The sequence below is a fragment of the Bison bison genome, unplaced genomic scaffold (assembly GCF_000754665.1).
Source record: "Bison bison bison isolate TAMUID 2011002044 unplaced genomic scaffold, Bison_UMD1.0 scf7180017864314, whole genome shotgun sequence".
Classification (NCBI taxonomy): Eukaryota; Metazoa; Chordata; class Mammalia; order Artiodactyla; family Bovidae; genus Bison; species Bison bison.
The window spans coordinates 2,984,591-3,006,686 of NW_011494886.1; the positions used below are offsets into that span (position 1 = coordinate 2,984,591).

At 38.9% G+C, this 22,096-nt stretch overlaps 1 protein-coding gene across 1 annotated transcript; it reads right to left on the reverse strand.

Moving 5' to 3' along the window:
* Positions 1-305: 305 nt before the first annotated feature.
* Positions 306-21,990, reverse strand: LOC104997837 (spindle and centriole-associated protein 1). The gene is made up of 11 exons (XM_010852771.1): positions 21,761-21,990; positions 21,433-21,570; positions 20,687-20,952; positions 16,515-16,646; positions 12,044-12,188; positions 10,908-11,132; positions 8,162-8,652; positions 5,254-5,437; positions 2,685-2,787; positions 1,829-1,916; positions 306-590 (listed from the first exon to the last, which is right to left on the reverse strand). The coding sequence occupies exons 1-11, from the start codon at positions 21,951-21,953 to the stop codon at positions 537-539; spliced, it is 2,019 nt and encodes a 672-aa protein (XP_010851073.1). The 5' UTR covers positions 21,954-21,990; the 3' UTR covers positions 306-536.
* Between the last annotated feature and the right edge of the window lie 106 nt (positions 21,991-22,096).

Genomic DNA, 22,096 nt, shown 5'->3' on the forward strand with positions numbered 1-22,096 from the left:
ACTCTTACCTGCTTAAGCAAATATAAACAAATACTCCCATGCTTACTTTTGAAAACCATACATTTACTTGATAGAAAAAGTGATAGACACAGCAACTTCCCCAAAAAGGGGGTGTTAAATTTTTCTGAAAGCCAGAATTTAGTCACACAGAGGCTTTTTATTGTAAGTTACATGAAAACCAACTTAGTTCTTCAGAAAAAAAAAAAAAAACAATTAAGATATACTAGACCAAAAAATTCTGAATACAGATGATAAAGATAAAAATATAATACTGAAAAAACCCTTGAATTTATTAGAATACACAATTTTAATTTTCCTCTAGTCAAATTTTATTTACAAGGCTATTTGTCGGAAATCTATTTGAAAAGGCAGAAATTAAAGTAATTGCTTTATTTCTTGGTTCCGTTAGTGCTAATTCACAAGATCTTTGTTAAGTTTTATCTGAAAGAAAAACACAGAAACTTGAAAGCAGGAGCAGGGAAAGGGGAAAGTTCAAGAACATATTACTGAAAACAAACTCTACAACTCGACCTCACTTATGACACGTGGGTAGAAAGAGCAAACCAGCCTTCTTCATTTTGTTTCTCAATCTGTTGAACAAAGATGCAAAAAGGCTTTAGAAAGTAATCAGGAGCACAAGACCACTCAAGATTTATAATTACTCATACCAAGTAAAAGAACCAAAGTTACCCTATACCGCTGAATGGTACTAAAAATTATCAATACTGTCAATTTTTATCCTGTAACAGAGACACTCCCAAATATTCCCTGGTCAACAGATCTCCTTATTGGTTTGGGAGGCCTATTTTTTAAAAAAGGATCAATCCAGTATTTTATGCAAGTCATACATACAACTTTTTAAAATAACAAAAAGTTATTTGATCTTGGTAAATTAAATGTTACTAAATTCCAGAAATTAAGGGCAGATTATATAAAATAGTTTACATTAAAGCTCTTTTTAGGATGTAAGAAACAGCAAAGAACAGACAAATCTTCCAGTGCTAGGCAACTGGGCTATCTGAGCCTATCAATTAATTTGGACTATAAATACTCAACACTTACTGAAGCACTCACTATTTGGTCTAATTCCTGAAGCTAGTAATAAGAAGAGCAAAGATGATTGTCCCCCATCAAACAGTTGTTAGCTCACATTTGCAAACGTAATGTTTATGATTTTAAAGTTATCCTCACAATTTGCTGTGACCAAACAAAGGAAAGTTACTGATATATTTTGCTGTATTACCAGCACAGAAACATTCCTTTTGCAAAAAATCGGGATACATTGTAAGAAAAGTTTAGTTTCTATATATTCCTGTAATAAATCAGAATACATACAAATATGTAAGACATTTATTAACCGTTTGTGCTGGAACTCTCTAAATGTGGCATGAAACCTCTCTGTGGCACACTGGGGCAGAGTGACAAGGAGAGTGGCCAGTGCCGGGGCTCCAGCTATCCCGAGGCCTACAAAGCCACAGCAAGGACCTTGGAAACCAGCACCTCATAAACCCACAGCCCACCCAAGACACCTCTGTGTGTCTTGCCACACTATTTAGAATGCTCTGCAGGAAACAATAACGTCCATCTTTGTTGCAATCATTGAATTGCATTCTATTCCTCAGTTACCCTAGAAAACAAGAGAAGTGCATGCTTGTTTTTTCTAATGAAGGTGAATTAGTATTTCTTTTCTTCTGAGCATTGTATATTATCTTTAAGATAACAGGAATAATAATTAAGCACGACCATTGCCAAATCAACCACCTTCCACTCTACACACCTTGCCCTCCTAACCTCTAAGCACATTTCACAATTACACTTTATCATATACCTTTGCTCTGGGATTAAGAGGTGTCAAGCGCCCACTTCCTGAGGTGGCATTTAAAGGAGAACAAGAATTACTAGCAGCCCCTGAAGATCTATTTAAGAGAGAAAAAAAAAAGAAAAAGTGAGAGAGTAATCTATCATTATTAACCTTTAAAAATGATACAAGACACAATTCTCAATATTGCCAAGAGCTTGAAATGGAATGGCTGACTTAAATCCAAATGAGGTAAATTATTTGTAACACATTTTTACCAACCTAAGCCTTGTTTTAATTAGTAGATTTTCCTTTTTGGAGTATTTTTAGGTTTACAGAAAGACTGAATGAAATGTATAAAGACCATTACACTACCATACAGATAAGTTTTTAACATTAAAAGAGGAAGTACAGATGTGGAGTGGTGGGGGACAAGGCCGAAGTCATGGAAGAGTAATGAGACTTGGAGCAGTATAGTGGTAGCATGTAGAGTGGATACAGAGAGCCAGGCACATCCCCATTTACCAGCCACATGTCCCATCTAAGCAAACCACCCAATTAGCTGTATGAGCTTTGGTTTCACTTACTGTAAAGAACAAAATACTACTGCTCAATTTATCCACACTGTCACATATTACCTCCAGATTTTGTAACCCATAAAGTGCTCCACATATGTGCCATTATCCCATTTTTGTTTTCAATAACCAACCCAATGTTTTTCCACTTAACGAAGGATTTTTCCTCACTCCTTTTCCCTGCCCTCCAAATTCTCCTCCCCAATCACTTGATTTTCTCTACATGAGTAAATCTATCTGAATCTAAGTCAGATTATATTATTTTCAAAAAAAGCATGAAACACAAACCATGCTTTTGATTTTAACCCTACCTTCTTGAATTTAGCCCACTAGTAGGAGAGTCAGTACTGCATTTTGAGCTTTCTGGGGCTTCTGCTCCAGGAATAGACACCTCAATTGTCCTCTTTCCTCCTTCTATAATATAAAAATAAACATTAGTTACATTACCTTTCATTACAATGAAAATTAAAATTTAACTTGATTTCTGTCTTACTGCAAATTTTACATTATAAATTTGAGGGTTCTGTCTATATTTTTATTATAATGGCCCACAAATACACTTCAAGGTTTTTTTTAAAAACAAACTGTGAGACAAAAAATTGTAGTTACTAGTGTCAATTCAGGAGCATGCCAGTTCTTAGAGAGACAAAATCTTCAGACAAGTGGTATCATGTCAGATCCTCAAGTGAAAAACAGAAATTAAGACCTATCCTAAAGAACAAGAGATCCTGGTTAGAGCTGCTTATCTAAAGCTTTCCAAAAAAAAGGAAAAAGAAAATTTCTGGAGTTATGCAGTAAAACTACATCTTCTAAATCTATTACATTACTGCCATTACTGAAGACATTAAATTTGGAGGGGAAAGTTGGCTGAAGAGTTCATATGGCCAATGGCAACTATAATTATGTACATTTTCAATATTTCAGTAGATAATCAGTCAACAAATATTTACTAAGTATCTACTCATGAAAGGCTCAGCCAATGCTCCTGTGAATCACTGCTTAAAACTAGTGCTTTCTGGGATTTAAGAGTAATGACACTCTTTCAATTTTATAACATTTTCCTTGGTTACCCTAGAAAACAAAAGAGGTTCTTCATGGCAAATGATTTATTTTTATCTTTATCATTATAGTCCACAGAGGTTCCTGTGAAACCAAGAATTTCACTTAAGAATACCTTAGACAAACAAGCACTGGAATGGAAAGAACATGGCTGCAAATCTACCAATTTGCTTTAGAACTTCAGACAAATCACTCAACCTCTTTGTGTCTCGATTTACTTATTTATCAGAGTTGTATCAGCTTTGTCTGCTCTGAGCGGTGTCAAAAACTAAATGAGCCAACAAAAAGGAAAGTATTACCCTCAAAGAACTACTGAAATAGATGTCTCATTTTATCACAAGATTATTCTTAAGAGTGATCTGCTTTATTTTTCTTCACTGTACTTGGCATTAACTGACAGTGTCTCATATATTTATTTATTTGTATTGTCTGCTCCCCAACTGGAACCCTGGTGTAGTCAAGCTGGGCGGGAACTTGTCCTGTTCGAGCAGTATCCCCAGTGCCCAGAACACAGTGGCACATAGTTGGTATTCATAGACATTGAGCGATTTCACTTATGTATTCTAGTCAGAAGTTGCCTCTAGACTTTCTGACTGTGAAGAACAGTAGACAAGGCTGTAAAGTGAAAGGAGCCCAGAATAAACAAAGAGGAAGGGCCTTAAGGAAATGCACTATCCACCACTTTCTAGTACTTTCCAAATCACTCTGTTTTCTGGGTCTGTTAAGTGTCAAAAAGGAAATAACTCTGAGAGTAAAAGTCTTATTGGTAGGTCCTTTAAAGGCAACCTACTTCAACCAGCCACTGCTGCTGCTGCCGCTAAGTCGCTTCAGTCGTGTCCGACTCTGTACAACCCCATAAACAGCAGCCCACCAGGCTCCCCCGTCCCTGGGATTCTCCAGGCAAGAACACTGGAGTGGGGTGCCATTTCCTATTCCAATGCATGAAAGTGAAAAGTGAAAGTGAAGTCGCTCAGTTGTGTCCGACTCTTAGCGACCCCATGGACTGCAGCCTACCAGGCTCCTCCGTCCATGGGATTTTCCAGGCAAGAGTACTGGAGTGGGGTGCCATTGCCCTTTCCGTCAACCAGCCACAGGACGTAGGAATCTTTAAAACAGCATTGCCTGAACACCTCAGGGAGCACAACACTTACTGATACAGAGCTTTGTCTTTTCCTGACACTTAGAACCTTCTCTGTATACCAGGCCCAATTAGTCTCTCTGGAATCTTTATGCAGCTCTACCCCTTAAGGGTCTTAATAATTCAATTTTTGGCTAAAGAGCAACTTGAGGTCTACTTTGTTTCATCAGTACCTTTTAGAATGTGATCACTATGACAACTAATTTTTCAGTTATATTTCTATTTAGAATTCCCTCTAGCATTCCACATCTCCTAAATGTAACAATGAATACAAAGTTTAACTTACAAATGAAAATGTTTTAAAGGCTTTCACAGAATAATAACTTGTAATTTGTTGTTCATGAAATTCTAAATGATCATTTTGATGGTCATGTTTATAATTAGCTGCAGCATATGCCATAAATTAATCATGTACTGTAATTGATCCCATTTACATGGAGGGCAACTTAGGAACTCAGACACCAAAGATGGACTGCAGGCACCATGGATAGCTTTCCAGAAGCTAGAGTGGAGACTGGCCTTCTGGTCCCATTTCTGTCACTGAGTTCTGTTTCTTTCTATATACAATTGAAGCCCCTGAAATACATGGGCTTGAGACTTCTTTTAGCTAAACATACACTCATAGACAAGAAAGTGAAAGTTTCCATGCATCTAAGCTTTTAAATTATGAATCTGTGACTAACCAGCCCATGCTCTGAGAGGTGACTGCACAGGTGATACTGGTGGAGAGGAAGGATTCAAGCCAAGAAGCTTCTGCTGCTCTATTAACTGCAAGAGTTTTCCACGAGCCTCCATACTCTGTCGATTCAGTTCTGCAATCCGTTCCTCCATGCTACTTGGTGTCAGAGGTTGCACTGCTGGAAAAGTCTTAAAAAACAAAAAAAAGACACAGACTCCATGTTAAAAATAATCCAAACAATTCTTACTTTTTGTAAAAATAAACTTTTCCTCTAAGAGCCAGCAAATTAGTATTCATAGTCCTTGCTCGGAGAAGGCAATGGCGACCCACTCCAGTACTCTTGCCTGGAAAATCCCGTGGGTGGAGGAGCCTGGTGGGCTGCCGTCTATGGGGTCGCACAGAGTCGGACACGACTGAAGCAACTTAGCAGCAGCAGCAGCAGCAGCAGTCCTTGCTACATGCAAACTTGAATAATAGGCAAACAGTAACAGAATTTACAGATCTCTTAATTTAAAAGTAAAGGCTAAAGTGGAGGGATACTTATCCTTCTAATATCAGTACCACATAAGCCTTCTAGTCCCTCTGTCCATGTAGAGTGACTGTGGGACAAAGCAAAGCTTTCCTGCATTTCTTAGTGTTTGCTGAGCTGCACAAAGACCACATAAGCAAGATACTACTCCCAGTGATTGGCTTCTAAGTAATCCCTATTTAAAGACAGGTGTGGGGTTTGAATCATAATATACACAAGAGGTTCTGTTGTAGTTGAAACAGATGATTCTATAATCATAATCTTCATGCACCGTGAGCTATTTGGCAAAGATTTCTAGGAATCAAATCACTCCTTCTGACCACACATCAGCCCTCCCAGGCTGCTTTTGGCCTGAGATACCTGATTTCAGAAGGTTGGTGACTGTAAAAGAGTATGGGAGGTAAGAGTAAGAAGAAGCCACTCAAGAAATATCACGAAAGTTTGATGTGAAAATTCCTGAAAGAAATGTATATGTTACTCTTAAGTATTTCATTTCGTTAAATATGTCCCTTTGAGGGAAAAACAGTTCCTAATGGGAGTCACTAATTTGCAGTTTACACTCATTAGTTAAAAAAGAGACAGTAAAATAGTATGAATTAAAAATCACTCAGTAATTCTGATTATATCAAAAAGAGTAGTGAACACAATAAAACTACATTCTCCTCTCTTGCCTGATTGTTATCCCAGTGGGAAAAGGGGGTAAGCTCAATTTTTAATTCTGTGGTCTTTTTAAAACCAAGAGTTGCCTGCTTCAAATAATCTTCAAAACTCTGCAAAAACAGAAATGTTTCCATTGACTAGAACTGAGACAGTGTGTATCGATGACTGCAGCCCACTCCTGATCTCCTTCTTGGCTTCTTCTGCCAGTCCCTTATGATGGCTGTTTCTGTGACTCGATACTCACATTCCTCCTGAGCCAGAGCTGACAGAGATGGCCCTCACCTCCACTCTCTCCCAACCTTCTTCATAGGAATCCTCAATCCACTGCTGCTAAAACCCTTATGGAAGCCATCACTATGGATCCCTTAATCCATGAAGCTGGCCAGCTCCTTTCTACGGCCTCGTCCCCATCGGAACACTCAGAGGTGCCACCCTGGCTTCGTGGCAAGGTAAAAAGAAGTCTCTCCCATCACTGGGATCAGCATAAAGGCATGTTTCACAATTGGAACTTAGAGTCCCTTTTCTTCCCATAAGCAAGGCAATGAAGGTTTACACTGCCAGGTCAGCCCACAGTGTACTTAACTTACAAAATTTCAGCACAACAGTATGTAGACTTTTTTTTTTTTTGGTCTTTTTAAAAAAAATTAACTTACTTTTTATTGAAGGATAATTGCTTTACAGACTTTTGCTGTTTTCTGTCAAGCCTCAACAAGAATCAGCCACAGGTATACATATATCCTCTCCCTTTTGAAACTCGCTCCCATCTCCCTCCCCACCCCACCCCTCTAGGCTGATACAGAGCCCCTGTTTGAGTTTCCTGAGCCATACAGCAAATTCCTGGTGGCTATCTATTTTACATATGGTAATGTAAGTTTCCATGTTACTCTTTCCATACATCTCACCCTCTCCTCCCCTCTCCCCATGTCCATAAGTCTATTCTCTATGTCTGTTTCTCCACTGTGCCGTATAAATAAATTCTTCAGAACCATTTTTCTAGATTCTGTATATATGTGTTAGAATATGATATTCATCTTTCTCTTTCTGACTCACTTCACTCTGTACAATAGGTTTTAGGTTCATCCATCTCATTAGAACTGACTCAAATGTGTTCAGTGTGTAGACTTTTGCTCCTCAAAACGTAATCCTCAGACCAATATCATTCGAAACTTATTAGGAATGCACAGGTTCTACCTCAGACCCACTCAATCAGAGACTGCATGTTAGCAAGATCCCCAGATAATTCATACACATAAAAGTCTGACTTCAATAATTCTTTAAAACATCATTTCCATAGGAGAATGCATTGTGTCCTAAGAAATTAACTACTCATGAGTTGAGGGCCAACTACATGCAACTCTCTTTTATGAGCCCCTTTGAGAGTAAAAATGATTTCAATTAAAATGCAGTTGTGTGGCAAACGTTCAAAACATATTTATTCTACATTGTATATTAAAAATTTCATTCCTAGCTTAATTTTAGCTTTTCTACCCATTTTACTTTTGTCCTATTTTCCTCGTTCACTTCCCCATTTAAATTTTATGTCCTCTTCTAATGTGTGTGGGACATAAACTGATAAATAACCTCTACTTATTCTGTGATGAGGACATGACAAAGCATAAGCCCTCTAGCACCAGCCTCAAAGATATCCAGGGTCATTTCTAGATGCTCCAGTAATAAACTTAAATTCCCATACATCTGGAGTCGATCCTTAATTGGTACTTACAGCCATCGTGTCGCTGGCATGACTTGTCTCCTGTCTGTTAAACTCCCGAAGTCCGTCCCCTTGTTCTCCCCCTGGACCAATAATATTATTCAGATGTGCCCTGATGGCTGAATTCTGCAGGGTCAACTCCGCAATTCGTGCCATGATGTCCTTTCTCTGTATTAACGTCTCATTTGTTCTAAGCTGCTGCCCGTCTCCCAGCACCAGGGGTTCTTCTGAGAGTGTGGGGTTTCTTGATTGCTGCATGCTTGACCGGGAACTGCAGAGAGGCTGTGAGAGGCTAACAAAAGGAGCCTGGGTTTTGCTCTGCGAGTCTTCTCCCATGTGAGAGGCCCTCCACCTCTGAGTGAAGAGGTGACTCTCGTCACTTGAGTTCTGAATGTCTGCACCAACAGGTAAGGTCTTCTTTTCCCAGTTTTGTTCCTTTTCAATTATTTCCACGGTCGGAGGAATTCGTGGAGCAGGACGAGTTTGAACAGTCCTCCTCAATACTGCAGATATGGTTAGAACATAATAAACATGTACTGTTGAACCACAGTTGGCACTATGGTCATCGCATGAGCTCCCCCCCACTTAGTAGTTAGCATTTGAGAAGCATTTCAAAGGAAGGATTTGGTTTCTGAATGCCTCAATTATTTTAACAGGGAATATACCAGCAATACTACTCCTAATAATCAAGTACAGAGTCTTTTATAATCCTTGGAGCTTTATCAACAACCTTGTGAAAAACCATCTACCTAGTTCACATTTTAACACATACATTAACTCATATCTGGGAATCCTGGGGGGAGTATAGACACATAATGTAAACTAAAGATGGATGAGGAAGTATCTCTGAAGAAGTAAAGTTTTTATTTACCTTTTTGCTTTGTGTTTTGGGAGGTTTTTTTGGCTACTCTACATGTGGATCTTAGTACCCCAATCAGGGGTCAAAACTGCAGCCCCTGCATTAGGAGCACAGAGTCGTAACCACTGGACCCCAGGGAAGTCCCAAGAAGTGACACTTAAATGATTACATATGTGGCAGAGAGTGGAGCAAAGAACATTACAATCAGAGATAACAACATATGTGAAGGCCCCAAAATAAGAGGAAAGAAAGGAGGCCAGTCTGGCTGTGGCATACCAACAAGGGAGCATCGGGGAATACAGTATATAAGACTAGAGAAGCATGCAGGGGCCATTTCTCACAGAGCTTTTTAAGTCATGTTAGAAATTTTATAATTTAATCCAAGAGCAATGAAATTTGGAGAAGGTTTGTCCACAACTCAATTTACATAATTTACATTTACTAAATGCTATAGAAATTAGAAGGTCCAGGAAGAGAAGTAGGGAGACCAGCAAGCAATCATATTAGTCAAGAAGAAAGATGATGGTAGCTTTGACTAAGGTATGTTGGCTATGAAGAAGGAGAGAAGTAGACACATCCGAGAAATGTCTTGGCAACCGAACTGCAAGTGATGCACTGAAAGCAAGAAGTGAGGGAAAATGCAGGGAAAATGTGATGCTGTTTGGTGAGATTGAGCCCATCAGGAGAACAGATTTAGGGGAAGGAGGATTATCAAGAATTGTTTTGAACATGCTAAGCTTAAGGTGCCTATATATCCATCCAAGGAGATGAAACATAGTTCAGATACTCAAGAGATCATCTAGGCAAAGATCTAAAACTGGAGGTCACTGGCATATAGAAGGTATTGGAAGCCACAAGAACAAGTGAGATTATTTAAACAGAAAGAATAGTAAGAGAAGAAACCAGTATCATGACATGAAGAACTTAACATTTAGAGTCAGGTAAAAGCTTTATTTGCTTGGGCTCCAAAATCACTGCAAACAGTGACTGCAGCCATGAAATTATTTTTTTTTTCCTTTTTTTTTTTTTCTTAGCCATGAAATTAAAAGACACTTGCTCCTTGGAAGAAAAGCTATGACAAACCTAGACAGCATATTAAAAAGCAGAGACATCACTTGGCCAACAAAGGCCCATAGTCAAAGCTATGGTTTTTCCAGTAGTCATGTACGAATGTGAGAGCTGGACCATAAAGAAGACTAAGCACTGAAGAACTGAGGCTTTCAAACTGAGGTACAGAAGACTCTTGAGAGTTCCCTGGAGAGCAAGGAAATCAGTCAGTCCTAAAGGAAATCGGTCAGTTCTAAACAAAATCAATCCTGACTATTCATTGGAAGGAATGTTGTTCAAATTCCAATACTTTGGCCACCTGATGCAAAGAGCCAACGCATTAGAAAAGGCCCTGATGCTGGGAAGACTGAAGGCAGGAAAAGGGGACAACAGAGGACGAGATGACATCACTGACTCAATGGACATGAGTTTGAGCAAGCTCTGGGAGATGGTGAAGGACAGGGAAGCCTGGCATGCTGCAGTCCATGGGGTTACAAAGAGTCAGATGTGACTGAGCGACTGAACAACAATACCCCTGGACCATCCAGACAAATGGGATACCCCCTTACTCTGCATTTCATTGCTGAGGACTTGGTCCTTTGATCTGAGTTTAACTGACATTTACAATGCCTGATGGAACAGATACATGATGAAATTCACTGTCACATTTCACCATAGGTATAATGCACATGATATAAACCACTCTGAAAAACTCTCCTTCAGCTAAAAGGTTATATATGGTCATCAGTATCTTTTCAAATTCTGTTTATGAGGGAACAATGAACATATTGTATGACATATATGAAGCAAAGAAAAACAACTGCCATATAACTTTAGAAGAAGCCTGCTTACCGTCCTGCAAAGGAGAGAATTCCGAGTTGCTCTTCTGCCTGGGCGGTGTTAACAACACTGCTGGCTCAAATATATGTCCTGGAAGACTGCTGGCCAGGTTCCCACTTTCTGGAGGGTTTGGCACCTGAGACAGTTTGACAGGCAAATCTTCCTGTGGGAACTCAACCACATCTTCTCCTCTGAACATCAATGGCATGGAGACACTAGCATTTACGGCTGGGTCCTCTGAAGATGAGAGGCTATTAGTACTCAAAGGAGTTATGAGCACACTTCAGGCATTTAGACTTAGGTGCATTTCCACAGAGGGCAAAATCACGTGGCCTCTGGAGTCCTCACTTTCTAGTCCATACCCTCACTGAGCAGTCACTCACGGGCCAAGCTCCTGTGATGCCAGCACTGGGAGGAAGTGGCTATTTTGGAGAAAAGCACTGCCCTTGAAGATCTGCCCTCGCCATTGAGTTTATCTCATGCAAGTTAAATTTTAGAGTCAGCCACTTCTAAGAAAACACTCCTAAATACATAAAACTCTTTCTAAACAGAGACATACATCAAAATAAAAAACAAAAAATGCTCAGTGTCCTATTCGGCCCACGACATATGACGGTGGCACACAAGGTGAAGAAAGGCTTTGAAAGCATCACCATGAATGAACTAAGGTCATGAATTTCTGAAATTCAGTATTTTTTTCTTCTCAAGACCATCTCTTCCCCTCCCAAACCGGGGGTACCCTAATTAAAGGTGCTGGCACTAAATTCCCACATGTCTAGGAAGCTAGTTGTGTTACTTTCTATTTGTGTGACTTTATTAAGTTACCAACCCTCTCTCCAAGCCTTAGTTTTCTCACCTAAAAAATGGGGATAACAATGACACTATCTCATAAGACTGAGTGAAGAATTCTTTTGAAAATTAAATGAGAGCTATATTATGAGAATTAAATGAGATAATACATGTAAAACACTGTAAAAGAACCTGGGATAGAGCAAGTATCCAATAAATATTAGCTGGAATAAATATGGCAAATGTAATGGTGATAATACTATCTATCCATGAACAGACAATAGCTAGATACAGATTTACAGTTTTGTTTTCTCTGAAAGTATTTTAATGCTCATCTGGAATAGTAGGATTCTTCTCACCTGGATTATCTATATGTCTCTGACTTGTGGCTCCCCTTTCTAAGGCCTGACTTTCTTTGTTACTTATCACAGGACAGTTCTTAATGGCATGTGTGAGTGATATAAGCTGCTCATCTGTTGTGATCATGTACTGCTGAAGTCTTGCCTAGAGAAAAATGAACAAAATAATATCATTGGCTTATCAGACAGCAAATCACCTAGGTGTGTATATCTACATCATTGTTTTAAATACTCTGGGAATTTCAGACTTTTATTCATATACTAAAATCATGCATTCATGAAAATATATAATTATAAACATTTTTTTAAATTTCTTGATAGAAGAATGGTTAAATACATCATGGAATATTATTAATTAATAAATACACTGCTACAACAGTAAGAACGAAACTTTTCATAGGGCTTTCAATTTATAAAATCTCTTTTATAATAGATTTTATACCTATTGACTGATGATGATACCTACTGACTCTTAAGCTACTCAAAAGACCAAGGAGGAAATTCAACAGAATATTATTCAGGTATTTAAACTGATAAACATAAGCATTATAAAAATGTATGGTAATGTATATAAAATAGTGTTAAGAGATTATATATATGTATATGTGTATTATATATTACAGTTGACACTTGAACTAGACAGGGTTCCAGGGGCATCAACACTCTGTGCAGGGAAAATTCATGTATAACTACCACTGGCCCTCCATATTCAAGGTTCTGCATCCACAGATTCAACCAGCCGCAGACTGTAGTACTGTAGTACATACATATTGAAAAAGCTTCACATATAAGTGAGCCAGCACAGTTCAAACTGCTGCAGTTTAAGGATCAACTGTACATATACAAAGAGACATACATAGCCCCAACATGAACAGACATTTGCTAAATGTCAGGTGTGGTCGGAAGTCAGAAATATTATTAGTAGGACTGTCGAATGATATATAATAAACATTTTTATATCTGTCCAAATTTTTCCCAAAACCCACATCACATATCCAATAGCTCACTCAGCATCTCCATGAGGAACTCACATAGGCTTCTCAAACTTAAAATACAAAAAACGAAACTCCTCCTAAACATTCCCGCCTCATCAATAACAACTCCATTCTTCTAACTGCTCAGGCCAAAACTCTGCCTCTTCTTTCACATCTTCTCCTTCACTCCATATCCTGTCCATCAGCAAATCCTAGTGGTTGACTTCATCAGAATTTGGTTACTTTTCACAACCTATCCCACTTACAACCTCAACCAAGCTGCCATGTCTCACCCGAATTATTCTGGACTCCTGTCTGTAATGTTCTGCTTCTGTGTTTGACCACCTACAGTCAGGTCCTTCACTGATCCCAACCTGCGCCCTGGAGCACCAGTACAGACTCACGGGGGCACCACAGGACATTTCTAAATTCTCAAGGAAACTGCTGATGCTCAACATCTGTCAGGTACTAGTGACCTACTAGCTCGAAGTGTTCACAGATTCAACATTAGATCAAGATACACTCCTTTTGATGATACCATATCTTCCTAAGGCTGAGTTTTCAGTAGCTGCTATGCTAAAAAAGCAACACTGCATAAAAATAATTATGGAACAGGAAATATGAGTGATGGTGTTCAATATGATTCCAGGCTATGAGAAGCTGTACAATGCCCAATAGGTATACATATTCCATTACTAAATAACTGTGGTTATTAATCATGAATAAAAAAAGACTTTTTCTATCAGTTTTCATGTATTATTTTTTTCACATAGCATCTAAGTTGTTGATGCACAAATACTTACTGAGTTGTTTGACACTAACTACTTAATATATGGAGCTGCTGGGTATTTCTCTGGCCTAGGGGTGTCCTGAGACACTAAAGGGAAAAGTGAAGTCGCTCAGTCATATCCGACTCTTTGCGACCCCATAGACTGTAGCCTACCGGGCTCCTCTGTCCATGGGATTTTCCCGGCAAAGGTACTGGAGTGGGTTGCCATTTCCTTCTCCATCCTGAGACACTAAGGTCACCATAAACAGAGACAGAGCGGTGATCTCTGATCTAATTTCAAAACAGCCGCCCAGACTGATTCTCTTAAAACTGAGTTAGATCACATTTCTGCCCAAATCCCTTTTGTGGTTTTCTATTTCATTCACAACAAAAGTCCAAGCCCTCACCCACCTTCAGGGCCCCTGTGATCTGACTTCCCTGCTCCCGTCTCCTCCTGTGCTCCCTCTCCCACATCCCACTCCTGCCACCCTGGTCTCCTTGGTGGCTTTTGAGCTCAACAGCCATGCTCCCACCTCAGGACCTAAGCCCTTGCTGCTCCTCTGCAGTGAGTCTCTTCGCTTAGCTATTGGTTGGCTCGCTCTCTCATCTCCTCAGACAGACATGTCCTGTCCCATTTATACCCTCCCATCCCAGACACTTCCCATCCCTCTTACTAGCTTTCTTTTTCTTTATAATACATAATAAGCATCTAACTAACAATATACTTCACTTTTTAGGGGGCAGAGTTAATTTAGAATGTAAGTTCCTTGAGGACCTAGATTTTTTTTTGTCATTCACTACTCTATTTCCTGCACCTAGAACAGTGCCAGATACACAGTAAGTGCTCAATAAAGATTTGCTGAACATATTAGTACACTTTAAAAGTGCCTATCTTCCTAAGAGAATTGAAAACATGTGCTCACACAAGTGGGGCTTCCTAGGTGTGAGTTTGGGTGAGCTCCAGGAGTTGGTGATGGACAGGGAGGCTTGGCGTGCTGCAATTCATGGGGTCACAAAGAGTCGGACACGACTGAGCGACTGAACTGAACTGAACTGAGGTGTCACTAGTGGTAAAGAACCCACCTGCCAATATAGGCGATGTAAGAGACATGGGTTTGATCCCTGGGTTGGGAAGATCCCCTGGAGGAAGGCATGGCAACCCACTTCACTATTCTCGCCTGGAAAATCCCATAGGCAGAGGAGCCTGGGTAGGCTACAGTCCATAGGATTGTAAAGAGATGGACACGACTGAAGAGACTTAGCATGCATGTACGTTCACACAAATACTCGTACATGAACATCCATAGCAGCATTATTCATTCATCATACCCAAAAGGTGGAAACAACTCAAATGTCCTTCAGCTAATGAATGGATAATCAAAGTGTGGTAGAGCCCATACTAGAATATTATTGAGCAATAAAGAGGAATAATGCAGTACTGACACACAGGACAACACGGATGAACCCGGAAAACATGATGTGCTGTGAATGAAGCCAGACACCAAAGACCACATACTGCATGATTCCACTTAGATAAAATATTCAGATTAGGCAAATCTATAAAGACATACAGCAGATGTATGGTTTCCAGGGGCTGAAGGGAGTACAGTGAATGATAATGTGTGTGGAATTTCTCTCTGGGATGATGAAAATACTCTGGAGTTAGATAATGGTACCGGCACAGAAAAAAACACCAAATTGTACACTACAAAAGGGTGTGTTAAATGGTATGTGAACTATATCTAGAGTCTGTCATATAGAGTGAAGTAAGTCAGAAAAAGAAAAACAAATATCATATATTAATGCATATATAGGGAATCTAGAAAAATTGAACTGAAAAATATATTTGCAGGGCAGGAATAGAGACACAGACGTAGAGAATGGACTGTGGACACAGGAGGGGAAGGAGAGGGTGGGATGAATTGAGAGAGTAGCAAATACACTACCATGCATAAAACAGATAGCTAGTGGGAAGCGCTGCATAGCACAGGGAGCTCAGCTCGGTGCTCTGTGATGACCTAGAGGTGTGGGACGGTGGGGGTGGGAAGGAGACTCAAGAGGGAGGGGATATATGCAAACATATAGCTGATTCTTGCTGTACAGTAGAAGCTAACACAACACTGTAAAACAATTATACTTCAATTTTAAAGAAACTGTATGTGAACTATATATCAATAAAAATTGCATGTCATATATCTAATGTCCATTGACACAAACACAACTTGTCTACTACTGATTTCCTAGTCTCTTGTGGCTGATAAATAAAAGTATCAGTAATTATTATACACACTGCTTGACAAAAAGATGAATAAAGATACTGAAGATACTATAAACAACTTTAAATGGCATATATTGTAGGAGGGTTCCTCACAGGGTATCCTCTGTTATTTAAAAGTGAAAAGCAGCTGTCACAACACTCATTTCACATATTGGATAAACCACTATAATATGAGTCGTTATTATTTAAACGTAGATTCTGTCTTCCCCAGTAAATATAAGTTTCTTAAAGACAAGATATTTATTCTACACTATTTATAATTCAAGTTTCTCCTATAGTACCTCCAATATAATAAATGTTCTTGAAAAGTTACTGTTGAGGATACTAAAGAAGTGATAAATTATCACACCAGCACAACTAAATCAAAGGCAACTAAAAGAGAATCTCATACATCTGTAAAGATGTTTTATACTACTAAACACAGAAAAGTTTGGGATCTCATCTAAATACCTGGGTAGCAGTATTTTCTTCTCTAAGGAAAAGAACTTCAGCTGTCAGCGCATCAATGAGCTCTCGATGATCACCTAATGCTTCTTCTAGTCGCTGCCTTGTCTCTACTTCTTTACGCAGTTGGAGCTCACTCTACCGAAAAAAAAAAAAATCAAATAAACTCCCCTCCATAGCATCACATGTTGCAAATTAAAAGTTTCTAATCAAAGCTATCAAAGAAGAGAATACAAAGTATATATTATGTGACAGTAATAAGAATTAAATATTTTTATTAAAAGGTTTATATTTCATTAAAATGTGCTGCTTTATCGTCTTCCTTTCTTTTAATATAAAACAATGAACAGAATGATGTGTAGAATCAAACAACTACAATTTTTGTAGAAGACAATGGAAGGAAGTACATATACAAACCACTTGAATATATGTAGGCCATCTCTAGGACAGACTGATAATGACAGTTGGCTACAGGAAGTAAACATGTTAAGTGAAAGTCAGGGGTCGGAATTAGATTTTTCTCCATACAGTCTTTTGTTATCTTTGAATTGCATACCATGGTAAATGTATCACCAGTTCAAAAATTAAGTTTCTTAAAACATAATTAAAAATAAAAAACAGGTTTAAATGATTAAGCTTCATAAAACAAGTGATTAACTAAAATGTACATGCTTCTAAGCCTGTAATATGTTCGGAGAGCCAAAAATACACTCCTAGAGATTCCTAACCTATAGATGTAAGAATGTTAAGACTGTCACAAGTCTGACAGTAAAACAAATCTGTAAAAAGCAAATTTAGATAGATCTCCACAAGATGGTGAAGTAGAAGGACCTGAGCTCACCTCCTATCATGAAAACACCAAAATCACAACTAAATGCTGAATAACCATCTACAGACAAAAAAGATATTCTACTTCCAAAGACAAAGCAGCAGCCACAACAGGATTGTAGGAGGGGTGCATTCATGATACAATAAAATCCATCAACTCTGGGTGGGCAGCCCACAAACTGGAAAATAACTATATCACAGAAGTTCTCCCACAGGAGAGTTCAGAATCTGACATCAGGCTCCCCAGTCTGGCATCAGGAGGAGGAGCCCCCAGAGTATTTGGCTTTGAAAGCCAGTGGAGCTTGATCACTGGAACTGCACAGAACTGGGAAAAACAGAAATTTCACTTTTGGAAGGTACAGGCTAAGTATGCATACCAGGACCCAGGGGAAAAGGCAGTGACTTCATAGGAGCCTGTGCCAGACCTACTTGCTGGTCTTGGAGGGTCTCTCAGGGAGGCAGATGGTGGCTGTGGCTCAGCGTAGAAACAAGGACGTTGGTTGTGGAGGTACTGGGTATTCACTGGCGTGAGCTGTCCTGGATGCCCCCACTTTGATGCCAAGACCTAGCTTCACCCAACAGTCCAAAGGCGCCAGTGGTGGGATGTCTCAGGCCAAACAACCAATGCGGCAGGAACACGGCCCCACCCATCAGCAAACAGGCTGCTTAAAGTCTTCCTGAGTCTACAGCCATCTCTAAACACACACTTTGACACAGCCCTGCCCACCAGAGGTACAAGACTCGGCTCCACCCACCAGCGGCAGGCACCAGTCCCTCCCACCAAGAAACCTGCACAAACCTCTGAGAAAAGCCTCATCCACTAGGAGGTAGACACCAGAAGAGAAACTATAAACAAGAACCCCATGGGAACACAAACACGGAAAGTTAAACAAAATGAAACAGCACAGGATTATGTTCCAGACAAAGGAATAAGATAAAGCCCCAGAAGAACAGCTAAGTGAAATGGAGCTAGGCAATCTACCTGAAAAAGAATTCAGAGTAATGTTAGTAAAGATGATCTAAGATCTCAGAAAAAGAATGGAGGCATGACTGAGAAGATACATGAAATATTTAACAGAGAGTTAGAAGATATAAAGAATAAACAGAGATGAACAATATAATAACTGAGACAAAAAATATACTAGAAGAAATTATTGCAGAATAAATGAGGCAGAACAGATAAGTGAGCTGGAAGAATGGTGGAAAGAACTGCCATGGAAGAGAATAATGAAAAAAGAATGAAAAGAAGTGACAGTTTAAGAGACCTCTGGGACACACTAAATACAACATCTGAATTAAAAACTTACAACAAACAAAAGCCAAGGACCTGATGGCTTCACAGGTGAATTCTATCAAACATTAGAGAAGCGTTAACACCTATATTTCTGAAATTATTTCAAAATCTGCTGAGGAAGGAACACTCCCAAACTCATTCTATGAGGCCACCATCACCCTGATACCAAAACCAGACAAAGATCCAACAAAAAAGAAAATTACAGGCCAATATCACTGATGAACACGGACACAAAAATATTCCACAAAATACTAGCAAACTGAATCCAACAATATGTTAAAATAATCACACGCCATTAGCAAGTGGGATTTATCCCAGGGATGCAAGGATTTTTCAATATCTGCAAATCAATCCTCATGAGATACCATGTTAACAAACTGAAAAATAAAAACCATGATCATCTCAATAGATGCAGAAAGAGCTTTTGTCAAAATCCAACATCCATTTATGATAAAAACTCTTCAGAAAGAAAGCACAGAGGGAATCCTACCTCAACATATTAAAGGCCATATATGCAAACCCACAGCTAACATCATACTTAACAGTGAAAAGCTGAAAGAATTTCCTCTAAGATCAGGAACAAGACAAAGATGTCCACTCTCGTCACTTTTATGCAACATAGTTTTGGAAGTCCTAGCCATGGTTATTAGAGAAGAAAAAGAAATAAACAAAATCCAAATTGGATAAAAGGAAGTAAAACTGTGAGATTTGCAGATTATGTGATACTATACACAGAAAATCCTAAAGATGCTTGGAGAAAGGAATGGCAACCCACTCCAGTATTCTTGCCTGGAGAATTCCATGGACAGAGGAGCCTGACAGGCTACAGTCCATGGAGTCACAAAGAGTTAGACACAACTGAGTGACTAATATTACTACTATACATAGAAAATCCTAAAGATGCTAGTAGAAAACTACTAGAGCTCATCAATACATTTTGTAAAGTTGTGTTATATAAAATTAATACATTTCTGTACACTTACTATAAAAAAAAAGAAATTAAGGAAACTATTCCATTTACTATGACATCAAAAAGAGGAAAACACCTAGGAATAAACCTACCTAAGGAGACAAAAGACCTATATAAACCATAAGTCACTGATAAAAGAAATTGAAAATGACACAAACAGAAAGATATACCATGTTCTTGGATTGGAAGAATCAGTATTGTCAAAATGACTATACTACCCAAAGTAATCTACAGATTTAACGTAGTTTCTATCAAGTTACCAATGTCATTCTTTTGTAAATCTAAGACAAAAAAAATCTTAAAATCTGTATAGAAACACAAAAGTCCCCAAATAGCCAAAGCAATCTCTTTTAAAACATATTTGGCTGCATCAGGTCTTAGTTGCAGCATGCAGGGTCTTCATTGCAACACAGGGATCTTGCATTGCAGTGCCCTCTCTAGCTGTGGCATACAGGCTCCAGAGTGCACAGTCTCAGTAGCTGCAGCACACAGGCTCAGTTGCTCTGCGACATGTGGGATCTTAGTTTCCCAACCAGGGATCTAATTCATGTCCCCTGCATTGCCAGGCAGATTCTAAACCACTGGACCATGAGGGAAGTCCCTAGCCAAAGCAATCTTGAGAAAGAAAAATGGAGCTGGAGGAATCAGAAAAGAATTTTCCTGATCTGTGTCTACAGATCACAAGTATACCACTCACCAAACTGAACTAAAGTGGGTCTAGCAAGCAGAGAAAAGCAGTAGAATGAGGACATGATTAGTAGTTTAATCTATAACTGCCAAACAGTAATATTAACTATTAGTGCAAGATATAATTTTATTTATAGCAGATTGACCTAATTATCACTTAATTATTACCTATTACCAAACTAAAATCAACACCACTTATCTGGCATATCTTTATCAGGATGTAGAGGAAAATTAAGAGGCAAAACCTTGCCAACAGATAATCCAAAGCTGAGGCATTTTAAACAAAGCTACTCAAATTGAAAATATTTTATTTGGAGAATGCAATCGTTTAAGTGCAGAGGGGAAAAACCTACCCAGTTCTGCCATCAGTCTAGTAGAAGAGTAGACTAACAACCTTACCTCTTTAAGGTACCGAACCAGGCGACAGAGTGAGCTCACGAGGGACAGGGTGAAGCCGGTGAGACCCTGGCTGTTCTGGAGTCCCTGGACCTCGCGGCCTGTCCACCGCTCGTACTCTTCTATTTCATGTTCCACTTCATGTATCATGTGTTTGAGGACATCCAGGCTGGGGTTACTGCTACTTGGTAAGTCTGTGGAGGCTGTGCTGGCTGATAACGTGCTACTCTTCTGTTTGGAAGGAGCACGTGAATCTGGTTTTCTTTTCACTGATAATGACAGAAGTCATTCTACATTAAGACCAGGAAAAATTAAACTACAAAAATGTTTGACTGTTGCTCACAATTTATAAAAGGTATTTTTTACAGAAGCTATCATCATTTTCTCATAAAGAATCTATACTGTTTAAACCAGATTTATACTATCTATAATAAATGAATGAGAACCATCCTTCTAGAGTTACATGGAATAAAAGGAGGCACTAAATGGCTACCATTCAACAACCTCTTACTCTGCAGGATCTGACTGGATGAGTTTGAGAGACATGTACTAAGAAGCTAAGATAGCTATATCAAGTTACATAGTTGTTTTGTTTTGTTTTTTTATGCTTCCAAAACAGAGAATTTATTTTATTTATTTATTTTAAATGTGTATAACCTCCCCATCCCACCCCTCTGTAGGTTGATACAGAGCCCCCGTTTGAGTTCCCTGAGTCATAATAACCCATTTTGTCAGTTAAGAGACTGAACCTTTATTTAGCAGCTGTTTTTGCTTCCTTGAGTTTAGCACCTGTCCCACAACATAGCTTGAGTCTAGAGTCTCAGTAGATTCTTCAGGTTGAAGCCTTGTATGGATTCTCTTAACAGCATTGGTAGCATTCAAAGCAGCTACAATTCCAAAAGAATCTCAAGTGAACAATAAAAATATTTTTAAGCATTTCAATCAACAGGTCAATCAGTATTTACCAATCAGGCTAAGACAGTAAAAACCAAGTAACATTCCTTAAAAAAATTACTGGGTTTAAGTAAGAAAGTAAGCTACTACTCTGGGAGAAATAATAGAGTGGGGGAACCAAACCTTTTTGTTCTCCTGATGGAGAAGCAGATGATGGAGTTCCTGAAGAGGCTGTCATTTCTGACTGTGTTGCTACTTTCTGCTGAATATCAGTCCATAGTTTATTTATTAACTCAGAATTTTCTTCCTTTATTTGGTGGAGAAACCTATAAATTACAGGACAACAAGTTATTTTAGAATTAGTAAGTACTATCATTTAACTTGTTCAACTGTTTACATGTTTGATGTGAAGAAACATTTAATAATTCGTAATCAAAGAGAAATATGTTTTGCTTTAATTTACAAAGTAAGAACTAAAATGCCAGTCTTGGTGTTAGAAGGTACTGTTCATCTCCCTTC

What these genes read in the sequence shown, in the direction of transcription:
- LOC104997837 (XM_010852771.1), bottom strand. Translation starts at nt 21,953, where the DNA reads ATGATAGTACTTACTAATTCTAAAATAACTTGTTGTCCTGTAATTTAT. An exon ending in TCCATCAGGAGAACAAAAAG is followed by an intron (nt 21,571 to 21,760) that starts GTTTGGTTCCCC and finishes TTGGAATTGTAG; the next exon opens with CTGCTTTGAATGCTACCAAT. An exon ending in AAGAAAATACTGCTACCCAG is followed by an intron (nt 12,189 to 16,514) that starts GTATTTAGATGA and finishes ATTTTTCTCTAG; the next exon opens with GCAAGACTTCAGCAGTACAT.